Source organism: Anser cygnoides, chromosome 27 (assembly GCF_040182565.1).
Source record: "Anser cygnoides isolate HZ-2024a breed goose chromosome 27, Taihu_goose_T2T_genome, whole genome shotgun sequence".
NCBI lineage: Eukaryota > Metazoa > Chordata > Aves > Anseriformes > Anatidae > Anser > Anser cygnoides.
Window position 1 is genome coordinate 5,458,362 of NC_089899.1, and position 27,581 is coordinate 5,485,942.

General features: G+C 41.8%; 1 protein-coding gene across 5 annotated transcripts in view; it reads left to right on the forward strand.

The window, feature by feature from the left end:
* The window catches only part of DOT1L (DOT1 like histone lysine methyltransferase), a 75,724-nt gene that overhangs the window by 38,009 nt on the left and 10,134 nt on the right, over positions 1-27,581 (forward strand). For 2 of the 5 annotated variants that reach the window (XM_048077568.2, XM_066984019.1), the window contains exons 9-28: positions 1,450-1,529; positions 2,875-2,943; positions 5,703-5,809; positions 6,612-6,653; positions 8,022-8,105; positions 8,809-9,043; positions 9,471-9,584; positions 10,901-10,992; positions 13,910-14,011; positions 14,594-14,731; positions 15,390-15,515; positions 16,325-16,806; positions 17,057-17,180; positions 17,971-18,117; positions 19,202-19,328; positions 20,776-21,389; positions 22,109-22,314; positions 23,088-23,152; positions 23,637-24,608; positions 25,718-26,342. In XM_048077568.2, coding sequence (XP_047933525.2) covers positions 1,450-1,529; positions 2,875-2,943; positions 5,703-5,809; positions 6,612-6,653; positions 8,022-8,105; positions 8,809-9,043; positions 9,471-9,584; positions 10,901-10,992; positions 13,910-14,011; positions 14,594-14,731; positions 15,390-15,515; positions 16,325-16,806; positions 17,057-17,180; positions 17,971-18,117; positions 19,202-19,328; positions 20,776-21,389; positions 22,109-22,314; positions 23,088-23,152; positions 23,637-24,608; positions 25,718-26,307 — 4,516 coding nt within the window. In that variant the 3' untranslated portion in view covers positions 26,308-26,342. The remainder of the gene's footprint in view (positions 1-1,449; positions 1,530-2,874; positions 2,944-5,702; positions 5,810-6,611; positions 6,654-8,021; positions 8,106-8,808; positions 9,044-9,470; positions 9,585-10,900; positions 10,993-13,909; positions 14,012-14,593; positions 14,732-15,389; positions 15,516-16,324; positions 16,807-17,056; positions 17,181-17,970; positions 18,118-19,201; positions 19,329-20,775; positions 21,390-22,108; positions 22,315-23,087; positions 23,153-23,636; positions 24,609-25,717; positions 26,343-27,581) is intronic. The other 3 variants (XM_066984018.1, XM_066984020.1, XM_048077572.2) reach the window with 3 other exon arrangements.

Here is a 27,581-nt window from a genome sequence, read left to right on the forward strand (position 1 = left end):
TGTAAATAACTGCTTGGGACTCAGCAGTGTGTGCTGAAAAGAGGGCTGAAATCAAGGTGGACTGGGGCCTCCTGTGGTTCTGTCATGTGCATGCACAACATCGTGCCAGAATGAACACTAAGAAATATAACTGGAAAACTTTTTCCCTTCCTTTCCTGGATGTTTTCTAGTCACGTTAATATGCTTGGCTGTTCTGCAAGGCCTCTTTTTTGGCATGTGGTGGGAAGGAGGAGGAAGAAACCCCTGTGAGCCTTGACTTGCCAGGCAGGGTTTCCCAAATTTCCAGGAGCAAGAAATATATGTGTATCGGACATACATATATATATATACACATATATATGAGTATATACTTTTTTTTATCTGCAGTTTTTAATAACTTTGGCTGCTGCTCTTAAGCTCATTGTCCTTGGTGAGCATGTTTCATGTGTGGAGGCACTAAGACGGGAGGGTTTCAAGCAGATCGCTTGCAAATAAATCGATTCTTCATGCTGGAACAATATGCCAGCATGGCCTTCACAGCGTACGCATGCAGGGTGCTCATGGCTTCTGGGGGATGCTGAGGACCCTTACTGCAGGCTGGTAGGGAACAGGTACCAGGGACATTTAGACCAAAGCCAGGCTATGTGGCTCTTAAAAATCAGGTGTTTTTTTCTTTTTTTTTCTTTTTGAATTTGTGATGTGTTCTGCTTCTTTCCCAAATGCTGTTTGTATGATTCTACCTACGTGCAGGTGTCTGTGTTTCCATGTGAGTGATGTTTTCAGGAAGACACTCACACACACACAAATTGGATTTCTTAACTCAGACACAAAGGTGCAACTCTTCTGTTGGGGGTTAGGGTGAAGTGCTGAGTTTAGGGCAGGGAAATTTGCGCTGGGAGATGTAAACCTCCCCTTTGCTTTATGGGAGAATTTAGAGCTAGAAGAGGAGCTGTGATGTTTTAGCGTGATATTTTAAATGCATATGAGTAAGTAATAAGATGAAATGTGTATCTGTTGTGCTGGAGGATCGTTTTCTATGTGTGGTGAGTGTGCTGGTAGTTGTGTTGATGTTTGCTCTCACCATGGGAGAGGAGTGAAAATATTTTGCACATTGTTTCTCTGTTGAAACTTGCTGATGTAATTAATAAGATTGTGGTGCAAAAGCCAGCTGTATGCTGAGAGGAACTGTCAGAGCAGGCTGCCTTTACATTTTTTAAAATGTAACTATTTGGGCAGTATCTGTGGATGCTGAGGATTAGGTACTGTTTTGTGTAATGATGCCAGGAGAAAACACTTTGTTAGATGGAAGTAGCTGTATAGTCAGGGACATGCAGTGTTTTTTGGTTTCACAAGTGCCTGTAAATGCTGTAAGTGCCAGTGGCTTATAGCAGGCGGTGAGAGATAGCTGTGCATGTATGCTTGGATGCCATGTGCCTGTTCCTGTTTATTAACTACACCATTGTCTTGCAGTGTTATTTTTGTGAATAATTTTGCCTTTGGTCCTGAGGTGGATCACCAACTGAAGGAGCGATTTGCGAACATGAAGGAAGGTAACAAATCGAACTTCAAACCTTTTTCCCTTGGTTTCCTGCTGCTGTGGGAGCTGGTGGCAGTAACAGCTTAGTTACGGCTGTTGGGAGCCAGGTTGGTGGTTTCCTTCTGTGCCGTACGGATGAACGTCTGCACCGTGATGGTGATCTTTTGGGCTTTTTATGTTCTGTCTTCATATGAACCACCAATCTGTGTGATTCCCTGGAGATAGCTCTGCACATGAAGACCTTTCGCAGTGCTCTGTGTGGCAGGAGGAGCGACTGGTCCTTGCTCATCTGTTGTGGGGACCAGCAAAGCTCCTGGCTGTGGGGCTCCTGTGTTCAGACACTTGGCATCGGTGGTGGGGAAGAGGACACCCAACCATGGAGACTGCAAAGCCACAAGGGCTTGGCTTTGTGCATCCAGTTTCCATAATTGCGTACAGAATTCAATTACTGGATTCTCCTATTTAAAATTGTCACACTTAGTACTGGGTATTAACTAATTAGTATTAAAATGGGGACACTGTCACTGGTGATGTCTTGTGTGCTTCTTGAGAAGTTGCCTTGCAGGCACCAGTGACCGGGGATGTCCAGTAACGCCACTGCAGCCCTTAAGTTGCCTGAGGTAGTTTAGTGTCTTTTTCTTTCCTCTTAACCACTTGGATGAGTAACAAATGTATTTGGTTATGGCAGAAGTTACAAAAATAAATATTTCTTCAAAAAAAAAAAAAGGGTGGAATGAACAAAGAAGCTGTGGCTTCCCATAGGACAGCTTTGTGCGGAAGTAAATAATGTGACTTTTGGGCTCTGATGCAAACCATAAAACCCCGAAACCTAATGTCTTATTTAACTTTAGTGGCTTTTAAATTTTTGTTAAGTAGTAGTGGCTTGGGAGAAGTGGCAAGGCGGGGAATGTTCAAGATCTCGTTGCAAAACTTAGAAACCCGAGTCCTCTTCCTCGTTCTGTTTCAGAACATGCTCAGCCTGGTGCATTTGACTGAAAAAAATAAATAATAAAAGTGTTCAGTCTTAGGTTTTACAGACCATAACTGGAATAAGATAACATTGTTCCTAACTGAACTTTCTGTAGATTGCCACTGAGAAACAATGTGTTCCTTTTTTTAAAATGTTTTTAAGATCTATCACTTTTAAGTGACGTTGCTACCTAGCAGGACTATCATATTGACTTCTCTGGATGCTGTCAGTATGAGCTTTAAGTAGCATTTTTTTTTGGTAATGATACACTAGTGATAGTTTTAGTAGAGCTGGTCTTTAGGACTCTATACTAAGTTATATTTAAAAACTGGTCATTTTTAAAAAAACAGTAGAAACTGACTTTGATTTTTTTTTTTTCTTTTTCTAGGTGGGAGAATTGTGTCCTCAAAACCTTTTGCACCTCTAAATTTTAGAATTAACAGTCGAAACTTGAGCGGTAGGAATGCCCTTTTTATTATTGTTCACTACAATTATGCCGTATTCGTTACCTGAACATGGGGGTTTTTGTTGCTTTTTAAAGAGTTAAGTAGAAAAATGCTGTAAATTATCATAGTACATGTGCCAAAGCGAAATGTCTTTTAAGAAGAGCTCTATTTTATGAGGTTCATCCTGATAGCTTTAGGTGTCTCTAATGTTGGTGTTTCCCCTCTTCCTGGGCTTTCATAGTTGTCTTTTATAGCTGAAGAGAAATAAGGTGTTTCGAGGGTGTGATTCATTTCTTCATTAATACAAGGAGCTACAGTGACTAGCTTGCATGCAAGTTCCTTGTATTATAGCTGTCTAAATTTGGACAGGTAAATCCCACCAGTTGTGATTTAAAAGGCTTAGATGCTGAAGTGCTCAACTTTGGAATGCCTCGTCCTCTGCGCTGTGAACTGGTCAAACAGACCCATCCCATAAACGCCCAGTTGCTGTGTCTGTTTTGCTGCCAACAGAGTTTGTTTTTCCTTTCCTTCTGAACATAGTAGACGTGATATTTGCCAATGTTATCCTTTGCAAGTATGTGAACTGCAATTTAATGAGGTTTTGAGATTACTAACACTCTGTATTGTTGGTTTTGCTTCTGACCTTTTTTCAGTTTTTACTGTTGAAAGCTTTGCAAGCAGTAGAATGATCCAAGCTGGGTTTTACGTGCATTTACTGTGTCCAGAGCACAACATTCCCTAGATTTCAAAAACACTTTACTCCCCTCCTTGTACAAACACGGCCAGTAACATACGGAGTTACAACTCTGAAGTTCTCTTTTCTGTTTTTGGCCTGATGCTTATGGTAAACTGCTTTTCAAGAACAGTAATTTGAAGACTGTCATTAAGGCATTTGACTGAAATAGTGCCATTGTGAGTTATTTTTACTGAGCTTGAGTTGTGAATGTCCTGAGCATTGGGCACCCAAAACTGCCATTTTCTTCCTGTTCGATAACCTTTTCTGTGCAATCTGGTTGTTTGGAACCTTACTAACCGTTTGATCCTTGCTTGCCAATCTTTTGTAGACATGTACATGAAAATAAAACACAGCAGAGGTGTGCTGCTGGAGGTCCTCAAACCTCCAGAGAGCTGAGATCCATCTGCCATTTTGCTAATAAGGCAAAGAGCACCTAAGCGAAGCCTGTTGCCTCTTTTATAGCGCACTAGAACTAGATGAAATAGGAGAAGGTACTTTGGTGGTTTCCCTTAGGAGACCTGCCTATGTAAATAAATTTTTTTTCTTTGGCTTCTCAAGCCTTTTCTTTTCTGGCTTCCGACCATCTTATCTCCCTCTTTTCTAGGTTTGGCAGACTGCAGTTATTAAAAAAGTAGTGAGGAGGCTAAGTGGCCAATGGACTTTTCCCCACCCTAATAAACAGCCTGACTATGACTGTCAGTTGGGCCAGCTCCTTACTCTGTTTCAACCTTTGTGAATGCTGAAGTTTTATATACTGTTATTTAATGCTTGATGTGGACGTTGATACTAAAATTATATAGAAAGAGCTAAATAAGGTTTGGGTGTGTCAGATTGCTTAGCAAAAGAATAGGTAATAGCTTCTGCTAATAGGAAGCTCTTACAAGGATTCAAATAAGAGGTCCCGAAAAGAAATTACCATTGTCTGTTACAAACAATGGGGGAAAATCATGGAAATCAGTTTTAGATCCTAATCCCATTCTGTGACTGTACTGTATTTGGGAAATACCAATATCAAATGAATGTGCGTGGGCTGCTCTAGGCCTGGGGCTTGTTCCAGTCTTAATGGATTGTTGTAAATGATGCTTCCAGGGAAATGTCATCCACTTAGAGCTTGTGGCATAAAATGTGCATATCCGTCACATGCAGAGAAGGTGATTGACTCTGCTGTGCTACCTTTGTGCTGCTGCCTTAGAAGGCTTTTTGTAATACTTTAATTCAGCTTGTCTTTTTTTCTTGTGCCTGAGTGTCTGTCTCATGTTTTGATCTAAAATATGAATAATTAAATAAATTTAAGCATATAGTGGAAATGATAACCCTTCAGAAAGGAGTCAACCTTTTTTCTCAATATACCAATTTTGTCTTAGTAGTACCATCTGGAAAAAGAAATGGAAATGTGGGAAGAGTTGGACAAACCAAAGCAAGTATTAGAATGTGGTTAAAATAGCGACTGAAGTTGCTGAATCCTAAACCTTGCTTTTTGACTCCTCTGGGTAATTTTCCCTTTAATTGGAAGTGTGCCATAATTTCTTCTACAGTCATGCCACTTCTTTAGTGTTCAGTGGTTGTGGAAATACTTAGGCACATCCCATACCTATTAATTCTAGGGAACAAAACAAATACAGGCAAGAAAGCAAATATAAAACATATTTGTCTTCAATCCAAATTTAGTGCAGTTACAGTTTACATGGGCTGGATCTAACAACATTCTGTAACTGGTCCTATCTAATTAAATCCTGCCTGTTACAACAGATGAAAATAGACATGGGAACGTCGTGTTGGTTAAAAAGTTGCACTAGCACATCATTTTACTCTAGAATGGCTATCCCTGAGCAAATAAAAGCTAGATCAGCAAGAGAACAAGGAACTGCTTTTTAAACTCACTGCAGCGCTCTTTTAGGCCATTGCTGTCTGTATGTGGAGCTTAGCGTTTTGTTGTGAGCATGCTTTTACCGTTGCATGGCTACTTTCAGCTGAATAGAACTAAGTGGCAAACAGAGCAAGCTCAGGCTCCCTAACTTGGCTTTCTTCCTTTAGATATTGGCACTATAATGAGAGTTGTGGAGCTATCACCACTGAAAGGGTCTGTGTCATGGACCGGGAAACCAGTTTCTTACTACCTGCATACTATTGACCGAACCATAGTGAGTATAACTACTGACCAGTTGATCTCTGGCTGCTTCACCCACTCTGGAATCAGCATGGAAACTTCAGGCAGTACTATGGCAGTCTGTTAGTCTGAAGGTGTATAAATTTACAACTATAATTCCTTCTCGTGTTCCAGGATAGCAGCTGTGCATAGTGGTGGTCTTGTACTATAGCTTACACATTAAGTGAAGCCTCTGGGGGTCTTTAATTCATTGTTTTCCTTTGTGGTGTACAGACTGCCGTAGTAATAATTCTCAATTTTAATTGATCTTTCAGTTGATGTAGAACCAGCCAAAGCTCAGTAACAATGCTGATGCATTCGCTGTTTGTTTTTATCTTTTCAGTTATAGAAAACAAAAACAATCCTGTAGAAACAAACTTTTGTGGAAAAATACTTTATTCCTATGCTGATTTTTTTTTTGCAATATGATACAGTATTTTTTCTCAGTCTGCTTTAGTTCAATAGTGCTTTTGTTAAAGAATATACTAGAGTGCAGATAAATATTTTAGTGGAGTACAGGAGCGAAGTAGCTTCATTGAAAATAGCCTTCTGCTGAGTGGAGATATATTACACAAAGCTTTAAACCAAAGACAGGCTGTGGTGGAGACGATAAAACCTTGTTGAGGCTTGGATTATGTCCTGCTACAAAACGTGTTTGTCTCTAAAAAGAATGAATATAAATGGTTTCTTGATGTAGCTTATCAGAAGAAAAATAATTTCTGCATTTGTCTTAAATTATTTTATTCTTATGTATTTTTCTGTCATGACTTACAGAATGACTATCTTTGTATTTGCAGCTTGAAAACTATTTTTCTAGTCTCAAAAATCCAAAACTCAGGGTAAGTTTCAGATACTTTTTGTATAAAATTCAAAATAATGGGGCAGCCAATCTGAGGATCTTAGTCACTTGTTAAATGTGCAGAATTCATAGCAAATTGAGTTTTCTTGATACATAAGGAACATGTGCATGGAGCTAATTGAAGCGAAGCATCATATGCCATCAAGCACTAATACAATAATGTTTAAGAGCTTTGAAATAGGTAATTAATGGGCCAACCTCATGGTGTTTTTCCCTTGCCTTGGAGACTTTTAAAGAGCTATTTGTTCATTAAAGAACTGAAGTTTAAGAGGGAAAGGGTAATTTGAATCTGTCCTGGCGTTCAGCTGCATGAAAATGAAGCTGAAGAGCACTCTGAGCTTCAACTTCTGGGACTTGCTGTTTGAGATGTGAAATATGTTGTCAGTTGCTGCAATCTGTGCTATCACATGTGGAATTAAAATGCCAGATGATTTTTGAGACTGGGCTTTATCCATGTGAAATAACCAATGGTGCTGGTATTCCCAGTAATGGAGAGAAGCAAGGACATGCAATTTAAAACTTCAGGAGAAGATTAGTCTTAAAACTGACTTGCTTAGTAGGTGTTGAAAACAGACCAGTGGTACCTTAAATACAGAATGGCATCCATGTACTTTTGAACTACCCTGCTTTAAATGGTGAGGCTGTTTAAATCTGCCATTTATGCAGTCTGGTTGATAAATTTCTCAAATTGAAGAGGTGTTGGGGTTGTCTGAATTTTTGTGTAAGTTTAACCTCACCTGGAAGGTACAAGAAAGGCTTTTAGTGAGCTGTTTGAAATATCCTGGCCTTGGTGGCTTGTAGAAAATGAAACTTCAAAGTTGCTTTTATGCTGTATTCCACGGACTTGGTTAAAGTTGAATTAGATGATGATTAATGGCTTTGCCATTGAAAAACTTATATGACTTGAAAAGTGATACATGAAATATTGGGGGTATAGGTAAAGATATAGTAATATTTAAAATTTGTGTTATTAAAAAAAGGAACTTGAAACACTAGTGTATGATCTTGGGGGGTAGACTTGGGAGGTGGGGCAGAATAAGGAAAGAGGTTGGGGCTTAGTATCCTTTCCTTTGTGGCCACATGTTTGAAACACGTTATAGTAGGTAATGCAATGCAAAAGGATGACTTGCACTTACCTTCCTTTTCCCACTGACTGTAGCCTGGAGCAGGGTGAGCGTTTTTCCCCAGCTGGTAACAAAGTTGATGTCTTTCTTTTTTTAAATTTGGCTTTGTATGATATGAGTACTTACACCTAGCTCTCTTAGAAGATCAAATCAGGAAACGCAGGGATCTGTATTAGTGCAAAATAGAAGAACAAAATTTTTAATTGTGTAAAATGTTTGTTCAGGAGGAACAAGAGGCAGCTAGACGTCGTCAGCAACGAGAAAATAAGAGCAACACAACTACTCCAACGAAGGTTCAAGAAAACAAGGTGACTGTCCAGCATTTTTGTAGAGTAAATGTGTTTTCTCTTGAGCTTTAAATGAATTCATAATCTGTCAGGAAAAGCCTGATTCTGTGGGAAGACTGTGTTTGTTCCGAGTATATAAACTGGTATCGCTGTTGCTGTGGACAAAAATATGATTGAGTGACACTTGGGAATTGCACCAATAATTCTGGAAAAAAAGTATTGCAAGATGAATAGAAGAGTTGGTTGACCACCCTCGCACTGGCTTGCAGAGCTTTCCCTGAGTCATAAGCCCTTGAATGGAATTCAGAGAGTGCTGAGTCTCTTGCAAAGACTTACTTCCTTTCTCCTTCAGTTGCATGACACTATTAGAGATGCAGCAACTGTTCATGCACAAAAATATAAAGCATTGAATGTACTTGGACTTTTTAATTAAATTTAGTTGAAGAATATAGTCAATAGAGAAGGTATAATCAGCTTTTCTTAGACAACAGTTAGACTTCTTTCTCTGTAATGAGTAGGTCCAGAAAGGAATTAGCACAACTTGGGTGCTGGGGACAACTATAATCCCAAGCAAGTCTATTTCATTGGCAAGTTATTTAACTGCAGTGCATTGGTTTACTTTAATAACTTTGTTTAATAGTTTTATAAGTGCATGCTTAAAGTGAAGGCTGTGTATGTAGGTAGAAAAGACTAAAGGGCTTTTGGCTTTTAAAAAATCTCTTAGGATTCTGGTGCTGAAGAAGAAAAAGCTGGGGCAAATTCTGTTAAAAAGCCATCTCCCTCTAAAGCACGGAAGAAGAAGCTAAGTAAAAAAGGAAGGAAAATGGCAGGCAGGAAACGAGGACGTCCCAAGAAAATGAACACTGCAAATACAGAGCGCAAGACTAAGAAGAACCAAACCGCACTAGAACTCCTGCATGCTCAAACTGTTTCACAGACATCTTCATCCTCTCCTCAGGGTGAGTTCAAAGCAGGCGTTAAGAGAAGCCCTTCCCTGCCATGTGAGCATAGATAAGGATCTGAGGCTCTGAATGAATGCACAGAGGTCATTCTTCCTTTAGTGCTGGGTTTCGTTTGGTTTTGTGCTGTAACTTCTTCCTTACCACCAAAGCAAAGTGCTCCTGGAGGGGGGTGGTGTGCCTCTGTGAGGGGATGGTGATTGAAACTGTCTGTAGGTATTTGACCAGGAGCTGGAGCTGTGCTGTGGTTGACAGCTTGTCTCTGTGGCTGCTCTTCCAAAGATGCCCGTCCAAACACAAGTTGTTGCAGTGTGTTTCTCTAGCGAAGTTACTGGATCTCTCATTGTAAATGACATGCCTTTGAATAGTAAAGCCTTCTGTGCCCTTGCCAGAAACAATGAAAGGTTATCTTTTTGTCTCTCTTCAGATGCATACAAGTCACCTCATAGTCCATATTACCAACTACCTCCTAAAGTGCAACGGCATTCATCTAACCAGCTACTGGTGACACCTACCCCACCTGCACTACAGAAGCTGCTAGGTATGGCTGTAATATCGTCACAGTGTTCGAGATGGGGATTTTTCCTTTGACATTTCTAAGCATATGCTAAACTGAGAGGCTGTTAATAGACAGCCATGGTGGAAAGCTGAATATTGAACAGGACAGGGGGCCAACTTGCTGCAGAAGTTGTCTTGGTCTGTGTTTGTTCTTGATGTTATTTAGCTCTCATTTGGCACAAATAGAAAGAAATGGATTTAGCAGGAATCCAAAATAACTTTAAATGGAAATGGCTAGTCAGAAATAACTTCATTTTAAATGAAACCATTCTTTTATTCTTAAGTGATACAGTCTTGGACAACAACACTCCATTTTCCCTGTGAAACTCACAGCAAAGTCAAACAGTAATGAGATTCTGTCTGAGTTTGTTCTTGGGTCACAAAGGTGGTGTGATTGGAAAATATTTTCTATATACAAGAGCTGATTTAAAGAAAACCATGGGTGTCGTTCCCCCTTGATCCTTTCTACTGTAATATTTCCTTCTGTTGTACAGACCTAAGGCACCTGTGATGTCCTTAACTTCTGCTCTCTTCCTGTAGTGTGTTATGGTTGTGAGTGACTTCCTATTGTAGAGAAAAGAGAGAAAAGGAGTGAGTTGGGTGTTTCCTGGGGAGCAGTGGGGGGAATGACACTTGTCTGGAGGAAACCTTGCTGCAACAGTCTGTGTAATGTCTGTTGCATGTTTTGGTTGCCTGCGATTGCAGCAGACTGGACTTAGTCATGTGGTTGGCTTCATGACGAAAGGACCCCAGGAGGGTTGGGGAGAGAGAAGGTGTTGCATAATAAGAGTAAAAGGAGTGTGAGGATGAGGAGCAAGTAATCCCTGGAGAGAGAACGAACGTGGGCATGGAGCTCGTCATCTCTGTGGGGGCAGGAGGAATACAGCAAGCCCCGTCTTAGGATGCTGGGAGAACGAGTGCTGTGAGCTCAGTGCCCCTTTCAGCTGTTACAGCTAGTCTTGTATTGCTTTTACTGACAGTGCATTATAAACTGTTCAACTCCTCTTTCATCGTGCAAGCGCAGCATTAGCACCTGTCATCTTCCTCATTTTAGAGTGCAGCGTCATGACTTTCACTGGATTACCTATTAAAGGTAGCTAATGGATCCAAGAGTTCAGCTTGCACCAGAAGACAGTTTTTCAGCATGGTTTAAATTGATCCTTAATAGTTTGGTCTGCCTGAGAATCCAAACAAAAAGGAAGTGAGAGCAAGGGTGGGAGGTCAAGGGAGCAAGCAGCCTTAAATAGGAGCATTGCACTTTCTCTCACTTGAAATATCATCTCCTTGTTTCTTTCGCAGACTCTTTTAAGATCCAGTACATGCAGTTCATGGCATACATGAAAACTCCTCAGTATAAAGCAAGTCTGCAACAGTTACTGGAGCAGGAAAAGGTAGGTGTCTTTTGTTGTTCCTAAACAAAATTGCCAGCCCACCAGATACCTTAGCTGTGGGGGGAAAAAAAAGGCAGAGATTGGAATTGTGTACACTTGAACACCAGTACTGCACCAGGCCAATTATAGAGACTATACCAAAGTAATAATTAGACTGAATGACTGTATGTGGGGATTTTATTGCTAACTTGGTCAGTCTTTACGTGCTTGAATTTCCTATCTGCAGACTGGGAAAATGTACCCTCTCTCTTCCCTATGGTGCCCCCCACTTGAGAGGGCTCACTTCAGTGTTTTTGTTTTTTCTTCTATTTTGACATGAAGCTGTGTGCATAAATGCAGGAAGCTGGTGTCTTGAACCCTGTCCTTTTCTCCTATTTGGGATTGGCAGCTGCTTTTCTTTAAATATCTCGTGGGTCACAGGAACAAGAGGTGGTGGTCAACTTTTCCAGCAGTATGCACTGTCTGAATACGTTCCTGCCCTCTCCTTAGATGAGCTTTCCTGCGTGGATGCATCCTGTGATTTACCAGTAGAACTGCTCCGAGATAATTCAATTGTGCTTAATCTAGCTAAAGGTTGTAGCAGCTCTGTATAAGGGCTACCTTAAAAAAAAAAAAAAAAAAAGAGGGGGGGAGGGGGGAAAAACTACAAACTAATTATCTGGAGTTAAATTTTCTTGTTTTTGACAGCTTTGTCTTTTCCCACTATAGGAAAGCCTAAAACAAAATCTGAATACTCTAGCATCAAGATGGTTCATTAAACTTGCAACAAATTGAAGTATGGGATTAATAAATAAATCTGTCGTATAAATGACTTAAGGATGCTTCAGTCCATTTATCAGTGTTGATAGTCTTAATATGCTAAGATTACATGGGTGGACAAAGTGTAAATTTACGAAAATGTGAGTTGTAGTACATGGAAAGGCAAAGAAAATACGGCAGCTGTGAAGTGTGTGGTGTTTTTCTTTGCTGTGGAGCCATCTCTCCAGCAGAGGGAGGAGATTTACTGCCTAAACACCTTTTCTTCTTGTATTGCCTTACCTCAGTTTTAATTGCTTTATAAATTAGTCACGATGAAAGAGACTATGCTTGCTACTTGTGTGGAGGAACATTTCCCCATAGAGCTCAACTATAACCTTTAACATCAGGCCAATTCCTGCTTTTGGTAGCTCCCATGGAAGATTTCCTTGCCTGTGAGGGTTTTCTGAAAGTGCCAGCATAAAGCTGATTTATTTTGTGGGATTTTCCATAATGGGAACTCTCTTTCCAGATGAGAAAGTTTAACTTGTTCTACCTCATTCATTACTGAGAATGGGCTGATGCTGGTGTGCTGTTCATGCAGCCTTTTTTTCTTATTTTCATAGCCATTTATTTTCATAGTCAAACAGCACTTTGAATTTCCTTTTTTTTTCCTGAAGTAACATATTTTTTACTTCTGTGCTTGTTGTCAGAAAAGTCAGCATAAATTTGACTTAGCTTCTTGCACAGAAAATAGAATGAGGAATGATGGTGCACAAATTTTGTGCTGTATGCTGGAAGCATAACTTGAGCGTGGAAAAGCAATCACCTCATATTGGTGTCTGACAGCTGTTTCATACCTTGACATTGAAATGGGAAATTCAGTGTGAAAAGATTTTTCTTTAGTGGAGTGTTATACTGAGCAAGGCTAGTTAAACTGCACAAAAGCAGAAGCAGAACTTTTCTGGATGAGGTGCTGTTGTATATGCTATTTAATAACTCCCTCTAATGTGAGGTGTTTTTTTTAAGTACAATAAAAACATTTTGATAATGCAGTCTTAAAATAAACAAGATGCTGTGAGCTGCTAGTTCACTTCGAGTACCCTTAGGTGGAGCTGTCAGCTCCTCCACCGCTTGTAAAGGATGAATGAAATGGCTGGTGTTGAAAGCATAAACCACTTTTTCAGCATCACCTGTGGCAGGCAGTTTAGCTTTGCAGTGACTCAACTGTTTTCCCAAGTCATTGGTGTGAATGGCAATATGAGCTGTGCGCCAGGGCCACTGTGTTTTTCGCATGTACTGGACCTGCCAGCACTGCAGCTTCACTTCATTAATGGACTGCTTGGAAGATCAACGCATTTATTTTGCCCTTGTCCTCAGCTTTCTCTGGGGCGACAGCTCAGTTTCTGCATGATTCCTGTTTGATTTCAGCAGCAAAAGTTGGAGAAAAGTGTAATCTCCAGAACTCTTTATTCTCCCTTCACTCATCTTCCAGTTTGGAACTGAAAAACTGAGACTCCTCAGCCAGTCCAGTTCTTGCACGTTGCCGCCTGCATGGTGCGTGACCGTGAAATGAGTAAGCAAGTATCTAGTTAAGGAATGTAATGGGCAGGAAATGTTCTGCCAGTGGAAGGGTTGGGTGGCCTGCCGAAGTAATTTTGGCATTAGAAGTACAAGTGGTTTGGCTTATTTATGACTTTCCTCCCACGGCCCCCACAGTGTATTTTCAATTACTGAGAGTCTTCCATGAGACATGGGTATTGTGTAGGAAAATTCTCAATTGGGGCTCTGGAGATTCAGATTCTGTTCCCATTTTAGTAACAGATATCGTACAGATGATCTTTTCCAGTTCCATTTCTGCTCTGTACGATGTAATTATTACTACTTCTTTACAATGTACTAGGAGGATAAGAATGATTTTAAGACTGTCCAGATTATATCTTACCATATAGCAGAAGAAACTACCCCAAAGCTCTTTTCAACCTACTGAGCTTCACCAAAGTGTTGAATACTAATAAATACAGTCTCATAGAAGTCTGAGACAGAGCTGGATTTTTTTCATAGGTTTCTACTCTGAGCACAGTCACACCCAACTTGCTGTACAAACTAGATGTAAACATCTTACCAAGAGGGATTGTGCTGCAGTTGATGCTGAGTATATATTGTCTCTTCCGTCTTCCAGGAGAAGAATGCACAGCTACTGGGGACAGCACAGCAGTTATTCACCCACTGCCAGGCACAGAAAGAGGAAATCAAACGTCTTTTTCAACAGAAACTTGATGAGGTAGCAACCTTGGTCTGGTAGAAGTGTGTGCTTGTTCGTCATCTGCAAGCAAATGCTTTTGATTAAAAATGAGCACGTCTAGAGTAGTCTCAAAGTGGTCTCCTTTTTGCACTAGATCATGTTAAATCACATGGAATCTTCCAATATTTGATTAGGTTTGATTTTCGTTGTTAAAATTGTTGTGTGATACTGTATCCAAGGGAAGGGGGTGACAGATCACAGCACTGTGGTATTTTAGTAAAGGATACACCCACAGCTAGTTGAACAAACTCTGTATTACAAATACAAGTTTGGAAGCATAGAAGGAAACATGGTAGCTCTACAAAAATAGAGTTGTTCTGGCTGGCAAGAAACTAAATGCCAGTTTTAGAGTTAAATTGCTGGAACAGCAGCTCCAAATAAGGTACTTCTGTCCTTTTTCCCTATCCCCTAGTGATGACGAAGTGCTTTGGAGAATGCTGAGGGGCTTCCTGGAAGCTGCAGAAGTTCTGCAGTCTTACTTTTGAATGTGACAGTTGTCTGGAATTAGTGTGTCAAGACCTTACTGAATGATCTCTTTCCCTTTCACCCTGCATGTTGTAGTTGGGCGTTAAGGCTCTGACATACAATGACCTGATTCAGGCTCAGAAGGAAATCTCTGCTCACAATCAGCAACTGAAAGAACAGACGAAACAGCTGGAGAAGGATAACAGCGAACTCAGGAACCAGAGCTTACAGCTGGTGCGTACAGTGCTTGTATTTGAGTAGCAGAGTGTTGCTCCCATCCGTGTAAGGATCATGAGCTGAGGGCTGCCCCCCCTCTCTAGGTATCTTAATGAATACTAATAATAAGAAAAAAAAACACCCTCCAGCTGCTATAGCTTCTCTGTAACCGAGAAGAATGACTGGAAAAGAACGCAGGTGGTACTTCTTCTTGGAAACCTTTTTTTTTTTTCTACTCGTAACCAGATGCTGAGGTAGCAGTTTGCTGGCCTCATTTGTGTCCCTTAAACAGTTGCACAGCTGTATGTGGGCTTGTCACTTTATCTGGATCTCTGGCAAAAAAAAAAGTGTGTACAGCACTTGCTTTGTAGTACCCATAACTCTTATGTTTTTCATCTCAGTAACTCAAACTGTAAAGTTAGGCAAGGGAATGGAAGTTGTTAGGCTGGGTGCTAACAGTGTATTAAGAAGGAGCCAGGCCACCTCCTCCCCCATTAGACAGGGACTACAGGACCCTTTTGCGGTGGTATTTTGCTTAAGCTGAGAGGAGTTTTCAACAGGATAAGAGGTTGCTTGCAGATATCCAGACGAAAGGTCCATGCCTTTCACCTTGTACCTTGAGTGGCGTGAAAAGTTGAAAGTTGTCTTTTGATCTGTTTATCTCATGTCTTTGCAGCTTAAAGCACGCTGTGAAGAACTGAAGCTGGATTGGTCAACATTGTCACTGGAGAACTTGCTGAAAGAGAAGCAGGCGCTGAAGAATCAGATTTCTGAGAAACAAAAGCACTGTTTGGAACTGCAGGTACAGAGCAAGAAACAACTCAGAGTCACCAACGCAGGGTAGCTCCTGGACAAGGGGCCATTTCAGAATACTTGACTAAATAGGATACTAAGGGATAAGCTGGGTGGTTGTTTTTTCTGGAGATCAATCCTTTTGTTGGGGGAGGGGAGTGTCTGTTAGTAAGCTTGAAGAATAAGAATGTAGATGACTTTTAAACAAAGCAGGTGCTATGACCTGATTCCCTGGTAATGCTGTGGAAGAAGGAATCATGATTTATCATTAAACGTTATTTAAAAAGCATGACTGGCTTTAAAAAAAAGTCTTGCTTGTTAACATAATATGTGGCTTCATGGTAATGTCTTCTGTGTGCTCTGAAGTCTCAATTCAGGAATCATATCCCACAGAATGACACCACAGTGAAAGAAATGAAACTCCTGTGACCTGAAGAACTTTTCCTTCCTTGTGAAGTTAGTTTTAAAGCTAATCCAGCCTTTTTGCTGGATGCCTAGGCAGGGAGTGACCTTTTCCCTCAATGACTGACAATATTGAGTTACTCCGTATTCTCTGTAGACATTGAGGATATTTTACATTTTATTCCAAAATGTAAAAGGTGTTTTCTAAGCGTGTGAGCCATTCCCCTTCTCTGTACCTTTTGGTCTCAAACTTGTAATAGCACATTGAAATTTGTTCCTCAAATTGCGGGTCACTTGTTTTGCATTATTACCAGAAATGGGGTCACTTGTTCTGATAAGTATATCGAGGCAAAACTCCATGATGTGATAGAATTGTTAAGTGTGGTCTTTAATCATTGTCCTCCTCTTCATTTAAAGATCAGCATTGTGGAACTTGAGAAAAGTCAAAGACAGCAGGAGCTAATGCAGCTGAAATCATACACGCCGTCTGATGAGTCACTGTCAGTACAGCACCGCAATAAAAACCATTTGAGCCGTGATCCTGAGGCTGATCACGGCAGGTTCCAACTGGAGCTTGAATGCTCTAAATTTCCGATGCCCCACATGAATGGCATGAGCCCTGAACTGTCCATGAATGGCCATGCTACTCCCTATGAAATCCATAACACTTTTAGCAGGCCGTCCTCCAAGCAGAACACCCCTCAGTACACGACTTCTCACCTGGACCAAGAAATAGTACCTTGTACCCCAAACCACAGCAGCAGACAGAAGGCAGACAAGATGACGAGCTTGTCCTTACCTGACTATACCAGGTTTTCCCCAGCTAAAATAGCACTAAGGAGACACTTGAATCAAGACCATGCAGTCAATGGAAAAGCAACAACTAATGAGATACAGAGGTGAGAGTGATCATTTCCTAGGTTGGGAATGGAGGGGTTTGTTTATTTTAATACGTGTTTTATTTGTATTGTGGAAAAATATTTTTAAAAGTGGAGTTTTATGTACTTAAAAGTTTTCTCTCAGCAAAACCTGCAGTGCTAGCTGATCAGGTAAACAAGGTGGTATGGTACCTGGAGTTTGGTATGGGAATTCCTGGCAAAACAAAAGTACTTAGATTTGTATTCTAATGATCTTACATCTCTGTTGTAGAGCTGACCACGTCAAAGAGAATGGCCTTACGTATCCAAGCCCTGGTATTTCAAATGGCATAAAGCTGAGTCCTCAGGAAACTCGGCCCTCTTCCCCAGCGGCCTTACCAATTGCAGGCGAGAAGGTAAAAGATTTGCTTTTGCTTGAATTCAGAGACTTTACACCTTGTAGAACAAAAAGAGTTGGCCAGACTAGGAGAAGCAGACGTGCTTGGTCAGCTTGGCATGGAAAATAATATAAATTACAGTAGGTGTGGTGCAATAAAAAAGAGGAACTGGCTAGAGGAAGAGAGAATACGGTGCTCATGAAAGGCATGCTTACCTTTTGAGTCACTGGTTTGCATGTGAACTGTGCCAGTAATGCAGTAGGACTTCTTTTTGATCTGGTGTGAGTGTACTTTGACTTGAAAACTAGACTGTCTTTTGTATTAAAAAAAATGAAGTTGTCCACATTGGTCCTGCCATGAATCCTATTGGTGCTCATTTCAGAGCAAGCAGGTGCCCTCCCACGGGAGGTTACCATGGAAAAATTTCTGGCTACTCCATCTTCTGTGTACAGAGGACCTCAAGATACAAATTCTGTTAGATGAGTGTTTTTCACGGAGTTGTAACAAAGACACTAGGAAACGAGCTCACCTCAGACGTCCTTTTCCTTATGCTTAGGGGCAGTAGTAGCTTTAATTTATGTATTTCTGTGCTGTTGGATGTTGCTGTCCCAGTAGACTGACGTTGGTAACAAAGCTGCTCCATGCATGCCTTGTCTTTGCTATATAGTTGTCACTCTTAATCATGTAATTCTGAACAGGGGGGAATAAAAAAGGACAAAATCTAAGTGAGCAAGTTACCGTTAGTTTAGGATGTCTTTTCAGTAATAGCTTGCAGTTGAGAACGTTACTTTCTCTTTTGCATTTGCAGGGTTTAAGAGAGAGAACCTCTGTGAGTAATGGAGAAACTATCACCAGCCTACCTATCAGTATTCCTCTCAGCACAGTGCAGCCCAATAAACTCCCTGTTAGTATCCCTCTGGCCAGCGTAGTCCTACCTAGCCGTGTTGAGAAGGTGGTGAGTAAGGGATCATCAATGCTTTCCATGCCTAACTAAAATCACATTGGGCAGTAATGGGGTGCTGTGCACCAGAATCCATAGTGGGCTGCTAACCTTGAATGTCTAGTGCTTCGGGGGAGGCTGCTGTTGGGATGCATCCTCTTGTCTCTTAGTCGTGCTCTAGATTTTTGCTCCTGTGTCTGTGGTGGTGTTTCAGCCAGGAAGGAAAATAAAGTGCATGCCTCGAGAGGTCATAGTGTGAATGTTTGGCTTGGTGGAAAAGGTGCAGCATCTGAGAGTTTATGGCACTGGGAGCCAAGGATCCCATATGTCAACTTGTTCTTAGCCCTTGCTCTGTTGCATTACCCTGGGCGACAAATTCTGTCTCAGCTTGGTCATTGATAAATTGTTGATCTTTGTGTCCTAACTGTGTGGGATGAACCTGAACAGTACCTTTAGGTTGTAATTGCCACTGTGAGAGTGACTGCTCTGTAGCTGACTTCTCAGGTATTTAGTACAGAACCTTTGGGGCCATCTCTTTGAAATCCTGATAAACTCTTGCTACTTTCAGTGGCAGAGGAGTTTCAAAATGACTGGTCCAGTTTCTCACAAACGTTTGTAATTGTTTATTCAGCCTATCATTTCACAACCGTTGTGCCTGCTTTCAGGAAAATACCACTCTCAGACATTGTACCAGAGAACATAGTCTAATGTGTTTCATGTTCAGTTCGGGGTAGTTCGGAGCTTTGTGTATATAGGCTTGGGGACGTGATACAACCATTTGTTTTCTTTCTGCCTGTAAAACAGTGGGCTGAGGCATTTGTTCTCTGATCACAGTGCAGTTCTGCATCTAAACCTTCTGGAACAATGAGTCCGTTCTCTAATTGGATGGTATCAAGTGCGTGCTAGATACTATCACAGTGTAATCACTACTCAGTTTTGTCCCCTATGGTGATCTATGTTTTTTGAAAACGAGATAAATCTAAGACATTTAGGAAGTAGAACCACTAATTTCTAATCTACTAATGCATGTGAATTTTGTTCTAACTAGTGACTTTTGAGTATACTTCTTGTACTAATATGCCTCTTTCTGTCCCCACAGAGAAGCACACCTAGCCCAGTTCATCAGAGCAGAGACTCATCAACACTTGAAAAGCAGATTGGTGCTAGTTCTCATAATGGTGTAAGCAATGCTGCTGGAAACAAGCCACTGGCTTTGGCTACCTCAGGTAACAAACAGCCTCATCTATGTGAAGGTGTGCTGTCTCATCTCGACAGCACCCGCAAATGCACGCGTCTGAGTGTTTTCTGAGCGCTTCTCAGGTCATTCAGAACAGTAGAGTGCTAGGTAAATGTATGTTTTGTAATGAGAGCAAAGAATCAGAGGTGGTGATGTTCTGAGACTGTCAAAACTGTGCCTACAGCTTGGATACATTTTAGTACAGAGTATTAGTTTGACGTGTTTTTATCTGAACTGCAGCACCTTGCAGTTTAAGTAAGTAGTTGGTTTTGTAAACTCTTCTAAGTGGATTAAGAGATTCCTATCTCTACAGTGTTGCAAACCAGCAAAATGTTTTCCATACTATGAACTGATCTGGCTTTAAAAATTCTATTTTGCAGGATGGTGGAGTTTTTTTAATAGCAGAATTAATTTATTTAAGCAAGTCACATTGGTGTCTCATGAGCATTTGTAAAGGCACAAGTATCTGGGTAGGAAGAAATGTCAATAAGGGAGAGGGTAGGGGTACCCTTAAGTACAGTCATTGCTTCTGAACTCACTCATCTGTTGAAATTGTGGCTTTTAGCTGTTCAGAATATGGAAATGTCGTGGACCGAGAAAAGTAGGTTCTGGTATACAGAAGCTGTTCTACAGCTGATCCCTCCTCAGAGTGCATTTGTTCTTAATGTTTATCACCTTGAGGGGCTTCTGTTGTTTCTAGCATCTGTTTTGCAAAGAAGGGCTTGGCTGCAATTTTCTATAAAACCAAATAAATGTTAAAAAAAAAAAAAATTAAAAAAAAAAAGTAAAACAATACTGTGTTCCCTTCTACCCCTTTCATTTAGGCAGCCCAGAGGCAAGACCTTACTAGAGCACTAAACCCATTTATGATATGCCATGACAAATACTTAATCCCCTTTCCAAGCTTCTTCCCACGTGGCATTCTTCTGCCACAATTTCTTTGAAGATCCCCTGTCACTTCCTAAGCCACAGCCTTTTGTCTAATTTTGAGTAGGAGGTGGGCTGTATAGATGACAGTCCCTTCTTTTTTTGAGGAAGAAATGGACTGAAATTGCTGATCTTATTTCCTTGATGATAGGAAGGAGTTGAGAGTAGAGGAGCCCTGATTTCAGGAGGTGTAGAAATTCAAAAGAAACTTTCACGAGTTCCATTTAAATACCGTATAGAGCACAGGATATCTCAATATAACACATGAATTTTCCTGAACTGGGAAAAGAATAATGAAAATAATTAACACCTACCTGGAACCATCAGCACACAGAGCCATCTTCTCAACTGCACAAAGTAAAAAGCAGCTGCGCAGTTTCCCATGTAGTACACGGCTGCTGGCTGATCGAACACGGGTAGAGCTGAATCTACTCCCAGCCATCCCAGAAATCTAGCACTGTGAACTATCACTCAGCAGAAGCAATGATGTATACTTTCCCTTTCAACAGGTTTTTCTTACTCTTCTGGCTCCGTGGCAGTCAATGGAAATCTTACAAACAGCCCAGCCCATCTTAACCATAGTGTTGATCAGGCAGCTCTGGACGACTCTGGGAGTCTGTTTAACTCAGTAGGGTCTCGGAGTTCCACTCCACAACATCCTTTGCTAATGATGCAGTCAAGGAACTCTGGGCAAAACTCCCCTGCTCACCAGCACTCAACAAGCCCCAGGTTAAATGGCACCTCCCAGAGCCTGGTAGGGGTATTGCAATATGCAGATGCTCAGAAGATGTTTGCCGAAGGAACAAAGGGGGATCTTCAGTCTGATGCAGCGTTTTCAGATCCTGAGAACGAGGCCAAGAGAAGAATCATCTTTACAATCTCTCCTAATACAGGACATGTAAAACAATCCCCTTCCAACAAGCACAGTCCTCTGCCCGCGAGCGCTCGGCTGGACTGCGGCCAAGCACACGCGCAGGATGGGAAGAAGCGAGGCCGGCGGAAGAGATCCTCTACTGGGAATCTCAGCGGGAACTCCGGGGTCTCCCCTAAACGTAAATCCTTACCCACTATGTCTGGACTCTTTACTCAACCATCAGGTTCACCGCTCAATATCAACTCCATGGTAAGGGCAAAAATGAAGAGCTCAAGCAAAAGAGAAGGGCCTGGGAAATCTCTTTGAATTAGAAATAAGCTTCTACTGCTTTATTATTTGGCATACCCTCAGGTTGTCACAGTGCCAGTAGCTAGAACTGGAGTGTAGACCCCTTGTGGAAATGGCCCATCTGGGAGGCAAGAGAATTGCTGAAAGCTCGTGAACTGTTTTAGAATAGGTAGAACACCTCAGAGTTTTTTCTGTCAGAGCATTAAAAATTAAAAACAATTTATTCTCTTTTGACAAAGAGCTTGTTTTTGCAGTGAAGTTGATTTTTTTTTTTTAGTCTGTAGATTAAATATTTTGAATATAGTTTAAGCTAAGATTGACTAAATAGCTTGAGTGCCAGAAGCATATGGCATTCTCACGTTAATAAGCCAGCTATACAAGTTGTGTTCATGTGATCCTGCAGTGGTAGTTTGAAAAGAAATGTGATTGTCCCATGTCTTCATTTCTGTGTTTAAACATAAAATCAAATAATGATAATATTTTTCCAAGTTACATTAAAGCTTTCATCCAGGGCGCTCTAGTGCAAGATGCTGGAGTATAACAATGGCAGCGCTAAACAAGCAGCTGTTGGCGTATCCTAAAGCTGAGCAAGTTAAGCCTGCTCTTGATATCCTTAACAAGATGCCTTTTTTCTAAAGGGATACTCTCATCCATAACTGCTTTCTTTCCTTCTTGCCCAGGTCAATAACATTAACCAGCCTTTAGAAATAACAGCCATTTCCTCTCCTGAAAACTCCCTGAAGAACTCTCCTGTTCCTTACCAGGACAATGACCAGCCCCCAGTATTGAAAAAGGAAAAGCCCCTCATTCAGACCAACGGCGTTCATTACTCTCCCCTAACGTCAGATGAAGAGCAGGGATCTGAAGATGAGCACAATAGCACCAGGTGAATATGCAGGCATAGGTTTCTGGATGAGATTTCTCAGGAAGCCGATAAAGGTGCAATAAACAGGAGAGGTGTGTTAAGCTGTCTTTGTTCCCTTTGCTTGGAGACTGATTCCATTATGCCAAGCCTCTTGTGAGACTGAAATTGTGAATAGGGAAGGTTTTTCGGCAGCAGCACTTGAATGTGGGAATCTGTTCTTCTTGCTGTGTTTGCAAGGCTGACAGAGCCTGGCCTCTGAAAGAATTATCGTAGAAACTATTTCTTTTTACTGTGTTGCTTGTAGGAGTACTGAGGCCAAGTGTGTAATTTTTAACTAAGAATCCGTCTTCCTCTCACTCCCAGTTTCAGCTTGATTCAAAATTTTTCGCTTCCTACCCCAAACTGATAATGCGTTACTCTGAAAATGGAGTACTTGCCACACTTTGCTGGCCTGTGAGGTGCAATGATTCTGTTCTTGCTCGAGGTGCTGGAAAAACAACCACTGTAGAAATGGGAGCAACAGCCAACGTCTTGTTGTGAAAGAGCGACAATGAAGTTCTCTGAACATGCACTAATCTTGGCAAAGAGCACAAATTCTGTAATAGCTTCTAGTTAGTGCTTGGTGGATTATTCTAGTGCTTTTAAATCCCTTTAGTAACATGCAGTTTTCTAGGTGACTTGGCTTTATATACTTTAGTCCACTGTTAAGAAATGAACCTGAGGGAGATATTTAAGGGTAAATGTGCAACAAAAAGATTGCAGTGAGTGCTATAACCTTTTTATTTTCCCACTAGAATTGAGAGGAAAATTGCAACAATATCATTGGAAAGCAAATCTCCACAGAAGACTGTTGAAAATGGTAAGTGTAGGGAATGTTAATTAGTTGTTTTAATGGTTGGGCTTGGGAATGGGTGGCTGCCACTGACTGACATTGTTATCAATAGCAGGCCTTTCTGTGCTGTTGAGCAGAGTGCAGTTCTGCCAGGGCTTTGCATCATAGTAATTAAGACAGGTGGCTGATAATTACAGATCTTGGGTCAGTCTTTTTGGTAGTCATGGGTCACGAAAGATTTGACCGGTTGTTTTTCACTAAGTCAGGGTTTGGGGAGGGATCTGTAGTGCAAAGGCTGAGGAAAGAGAAAATCAGCATTCTCAAACTTTTTTCAAAGCATTAAGCTAAATTTGAAGGGTTTTTAGGTGACTTGTCAAGTATTTCTGCCTTTGGATCAGAAAGAATTAAAGACTGATTAAAAATATGGGTGTTGAAGGAAAAAACAAAACTGTTCTTACTGAGCAGATTCAGTGAAAGCTGCTTTTTGATATTTATAAACCTTTCTTTCTAGGTGGCAGCTTATCTGGGAGGAAACAAGCACAAACCAACGAGAACATGAACAGCAGTAAATGGAAATCTACTTTTTCACCAATATCTGACATCAACCTGACCAAAACTACAGACAGTCCCTTGCAGTCGGTTTCATCCCTGAGCCAGAATTCGTTGTTTGCCTTCAGGCCGTCCTCTGAGGACAGCCTAGCCATTGACGCCAAGATCACAGCACATGCGAGGAAAAGCATTGCCATGCCCTCGTCTGGGGCAGATGGGCTCAGCCCTAGTACAAACTCCACCAACGGATTCGCGTACAATGGTGGACTGTCAACTGACATTGGTTTACACAGCTTTATTGATGGTGCTTCTCTTCCGCACAAGGCTTCAGACGTGACGACTTCCAACTGCTCCCTGGGTTTTCAGTCGCAGCGAAGCAAAGATGTGGGGATATCAGAAACAAATCCATTTTTGAACAAGAGGCAACTTGAAGGCCTCAGTGGCACGAAAGGAGAAGACTTAAATCGGTCAGGGGTCAAAAGCAAAGAGATGAGCGAAATAAGCATTCGTACTGGGGGTTCTTCGGAAAAAAACTCTTTGCAGCATAACGGAAAGGTCGGCAAAGGAAGGGACCGAGATGTGGAGTTTAAAAACGGCCACAACCTTTTCATTTCTGCTGCTGTTTCGTCTGGTGGCCTTCTGAATGGTAAAAGCCTTTCTACTGCTGTTTCTTCAGCAGGCAACCCAGCATCTTCTGTGCAGACGCACCATCCTTTCCTAAACACTTTGACCACTGGATCACAGTTCCCCCTTGGCCCCATGGCCTTGCAAGCAAACCTCAACTCGGTGACAAATTCCTCAGTATTGCAGTCCTTATTTAACTCGATGCCAGCTGCTGCCAGTCTGGTCCACGTGTCATCAGCTGCAACCAGACTGACTAATTCTCACACTATGGGGAACTTCTCTCCTGGGGTTACAGGTGGAACAGTTGGAGGTAGGCAGAACTCTTTCTCTGGTATAAGACAGGGCCTAAAGGAAAGTCTGACACTGCCTCTCCAGGGGTGAGACCCTTTCACTTCTGCAGGATGTGGAGCAAATCTCTCCCACATAACCCCTCTCTCTTCTCTCTCGGAAATGCTAGGATGAGTTCATTTCCCCACAGTGAAATCCCATGAGCTTTGTCTACTAGATGATCTTGTTGTATCACCTTAATGAAAGAATACACCCAGACTTTGTGATTTCATAATGTATGCTTGTTCAGATGTTGCTGTATTGGAACCAACTTAGGTCCACCTGCAGGTAAAAGATTTAACTGGTTGTGTTACCAAGCTAAGGATCTCTAACTTGTCAACTTGAGTGAAGGTTGAGATTAGGCCTTGAATGGATTTAGTATGATCCAGGAAGAGCAAAACATCACTGTCTCTTCAGAGGAAATGGTGTTGGGAATTGCGTAGCATTCTGGCTCTTGAACGGACATGAAGAGCATTTCTTTGCCAGGAAGGGCAATGCCATATGCAGCTTGCACTTCTGGGATTCTGCACAGGCTTGGCTTCTGTGGTCCAAACTGGAGACAAGCTGGCAGGACTAGAAGATAGTCTGAACCTGCCATTACTAAATGTCAAAGGCAGTTTTTCTTACCTGTCCAAAATCATTCAGGCACCATGTCGGGAAATCCTAACTCTCACATCTCTCAGCATGTAGATTTGCTGGAAATGCAGTCTCCCCTCTGCTGCCCTGTAAGTGGGAAAGCAGGAGGGTGGGGAGGGAAGAGCAGCAGTTTGAGTCTTCAGATAAACAACTCTAGAGACCACGTAATCTCATCAAAAGTCTGCCTGTGCGATATAGAACTGACAGTTCTTGGGTCTGACCGTTTGTCCTCGTGGCATTTAGAGGTTGGCAGTAGGAAAGGTAAGTGAAACCTTTTGTACCTCCTGGCCTGCACCATTATCTCTCATTGCTTGCTGCCTTCTCATGCTGCATATTTTTGTATGGGGCCATAACTACTATAATTTTGCTTTTTTTTTGTTTTTTTTTGTTTCTCTTGTCACTTGCGACTGTACAAAGCCCATCTGTTGAAGCTGAGTTTTTCTCTCCTGTTTGCAGGTATTTTTAACCATGCGGTGCCTTCTGCCTCCTCTCCTCATCAATTTGGAGCCAGTTTCAGCAGCAGTGCTGTCTCTAGCAGCACAGTGCTAAGCTTAAACCCTCTGCAGGCTGTTGCCAGCACGTCATCCTCATCCTTCCCACCCCCCTCCTCTAATTTAGTAACATCTAGTGAGAATAGATCTGCTCAGCACCTCAACAGAGCGCCAGTGCAATCTGTTTTCCATTCCCCCCCGCCCCCTCCTAACGTTTCCTTGCCCCCACCTCCTCCATTACTTGCTTCTAACCCTGAGCCTGCGCTTCTGCAGAACCTACCATCTCTCCCACCTGGCGATGCTTTTTTGCCATCCTCTTCTGCTGCTTCTGTCCAATCTGCTAATGCTTCTTTGTCTATTAAGCTAGCCTCTCTCCAGCACAAAACCTCCCGCCCCTCCTTTACAGTCCATCACCCGCCTCTGCCCCGCTTGGCGCTGGCACAGTCCGCGCCCATGATCACGCAGTCCAACGCAGCTGGCACGTCCGCTATGTGGGTTACACTTGGCATGCAGTCTCCTTATGCTTCGCACCTTTCTGGGGTTAAGCCACGATAAAGAGCTTGCTTAGCTAACAGTTCTTATTTTGTAAGGTAAGGCTAGAGGAAAAAAACAAAACCAAAACAATCAGGAGTTTTGTGCAAGATGCTGAATGATGCTTCTTCCTTTTCAGAGATAGGGTGGGGATGGGCTCTGTGAAACAAACCTCTAAAATGTGGGAAGCAAATAATGTCACGGCAGAGGGTGAAGAGGCTTAATGCTCTCTGTTCTGGGAGTCAGGATTTCTCGACAAGGAGTGCTCACAGTGGTAACTCTGGTCTGTCTCATCTGACATTAGGATTATGTTCAGGTTGGGATCATTTCTTGAAAATGTTTACTTCTGAAGATCAGTTATCAGGAGGAAGTCCTATTTTTAAGTAAGGTTTTTATACAGTTGTTGGCAGTGGTTGTTGCCTACTTTGATTCCCCCTTGTCCTCTTCTTGCCTTCCAACACAGACTGTTGCTTCTTCCACAAGTCCATGTTCGCATAGCATTAGGATGCGTGATGCTGCTGCTTTGTGACTCTGGCAACGTGGTGGTCTTGTTTTCATTGTCAGTCAATAACAGCTGCTCTCAGTCATAAAGTTAAAAAATCTCCAGGTTACAAGCTGCAGCTTTGTCTTGGAGTGCAAATGCACTGGTCTTGCACTGCAGTCAATGTGCCCCCTGCATCACTGGAAAACACAATCACAGGTAGCAAAGCATTATAATCTGAATTAGAATAAACCAAGAAGGCCTTGTTATCTGCACACTGCAGCATTATTGGACTTGACTGCTAGGGCTAACAGTAACAGTCTCCATCAGATGCTGTATTTATGCTCATTTGGCAATCACTGACTTTCTGGGTAGACATGAATGCGATGATAGGGAACATGCAGGGTTCACTGCGGTCCATGCTTCATAAGGGCTGGGGCTGCAGAAGAGAGGAGGGTCTCTGGAGACTGTGTGCGTTTTTACTGAAGCAGTATTTAAATGCCTTTAGAGCAACTCCAGGATAAAGTGTACCACCACAGAGTTGGGTACTGTTGTTATGAAAATACTCTGTGGCATCGTGATGTAACAGCTCGTGACTGCAAAGTTAAATCAGTATGTTAGGGCCCAGAGCTTGCTCCATGCTTTTCTTGTAGGTCTTTGATGTTGTTGCTGTTCACTGATACCAAAGCTACATAAAATCTATGGTTGGATACTCTTTGCTGCTTATAAAACATATGCCTCAATTACGGTATCCCTGAGAGATTCTTTTGACTGTGCATTGTTTATAGTGTCTTCATCACGTAATTGCTTCACAGAC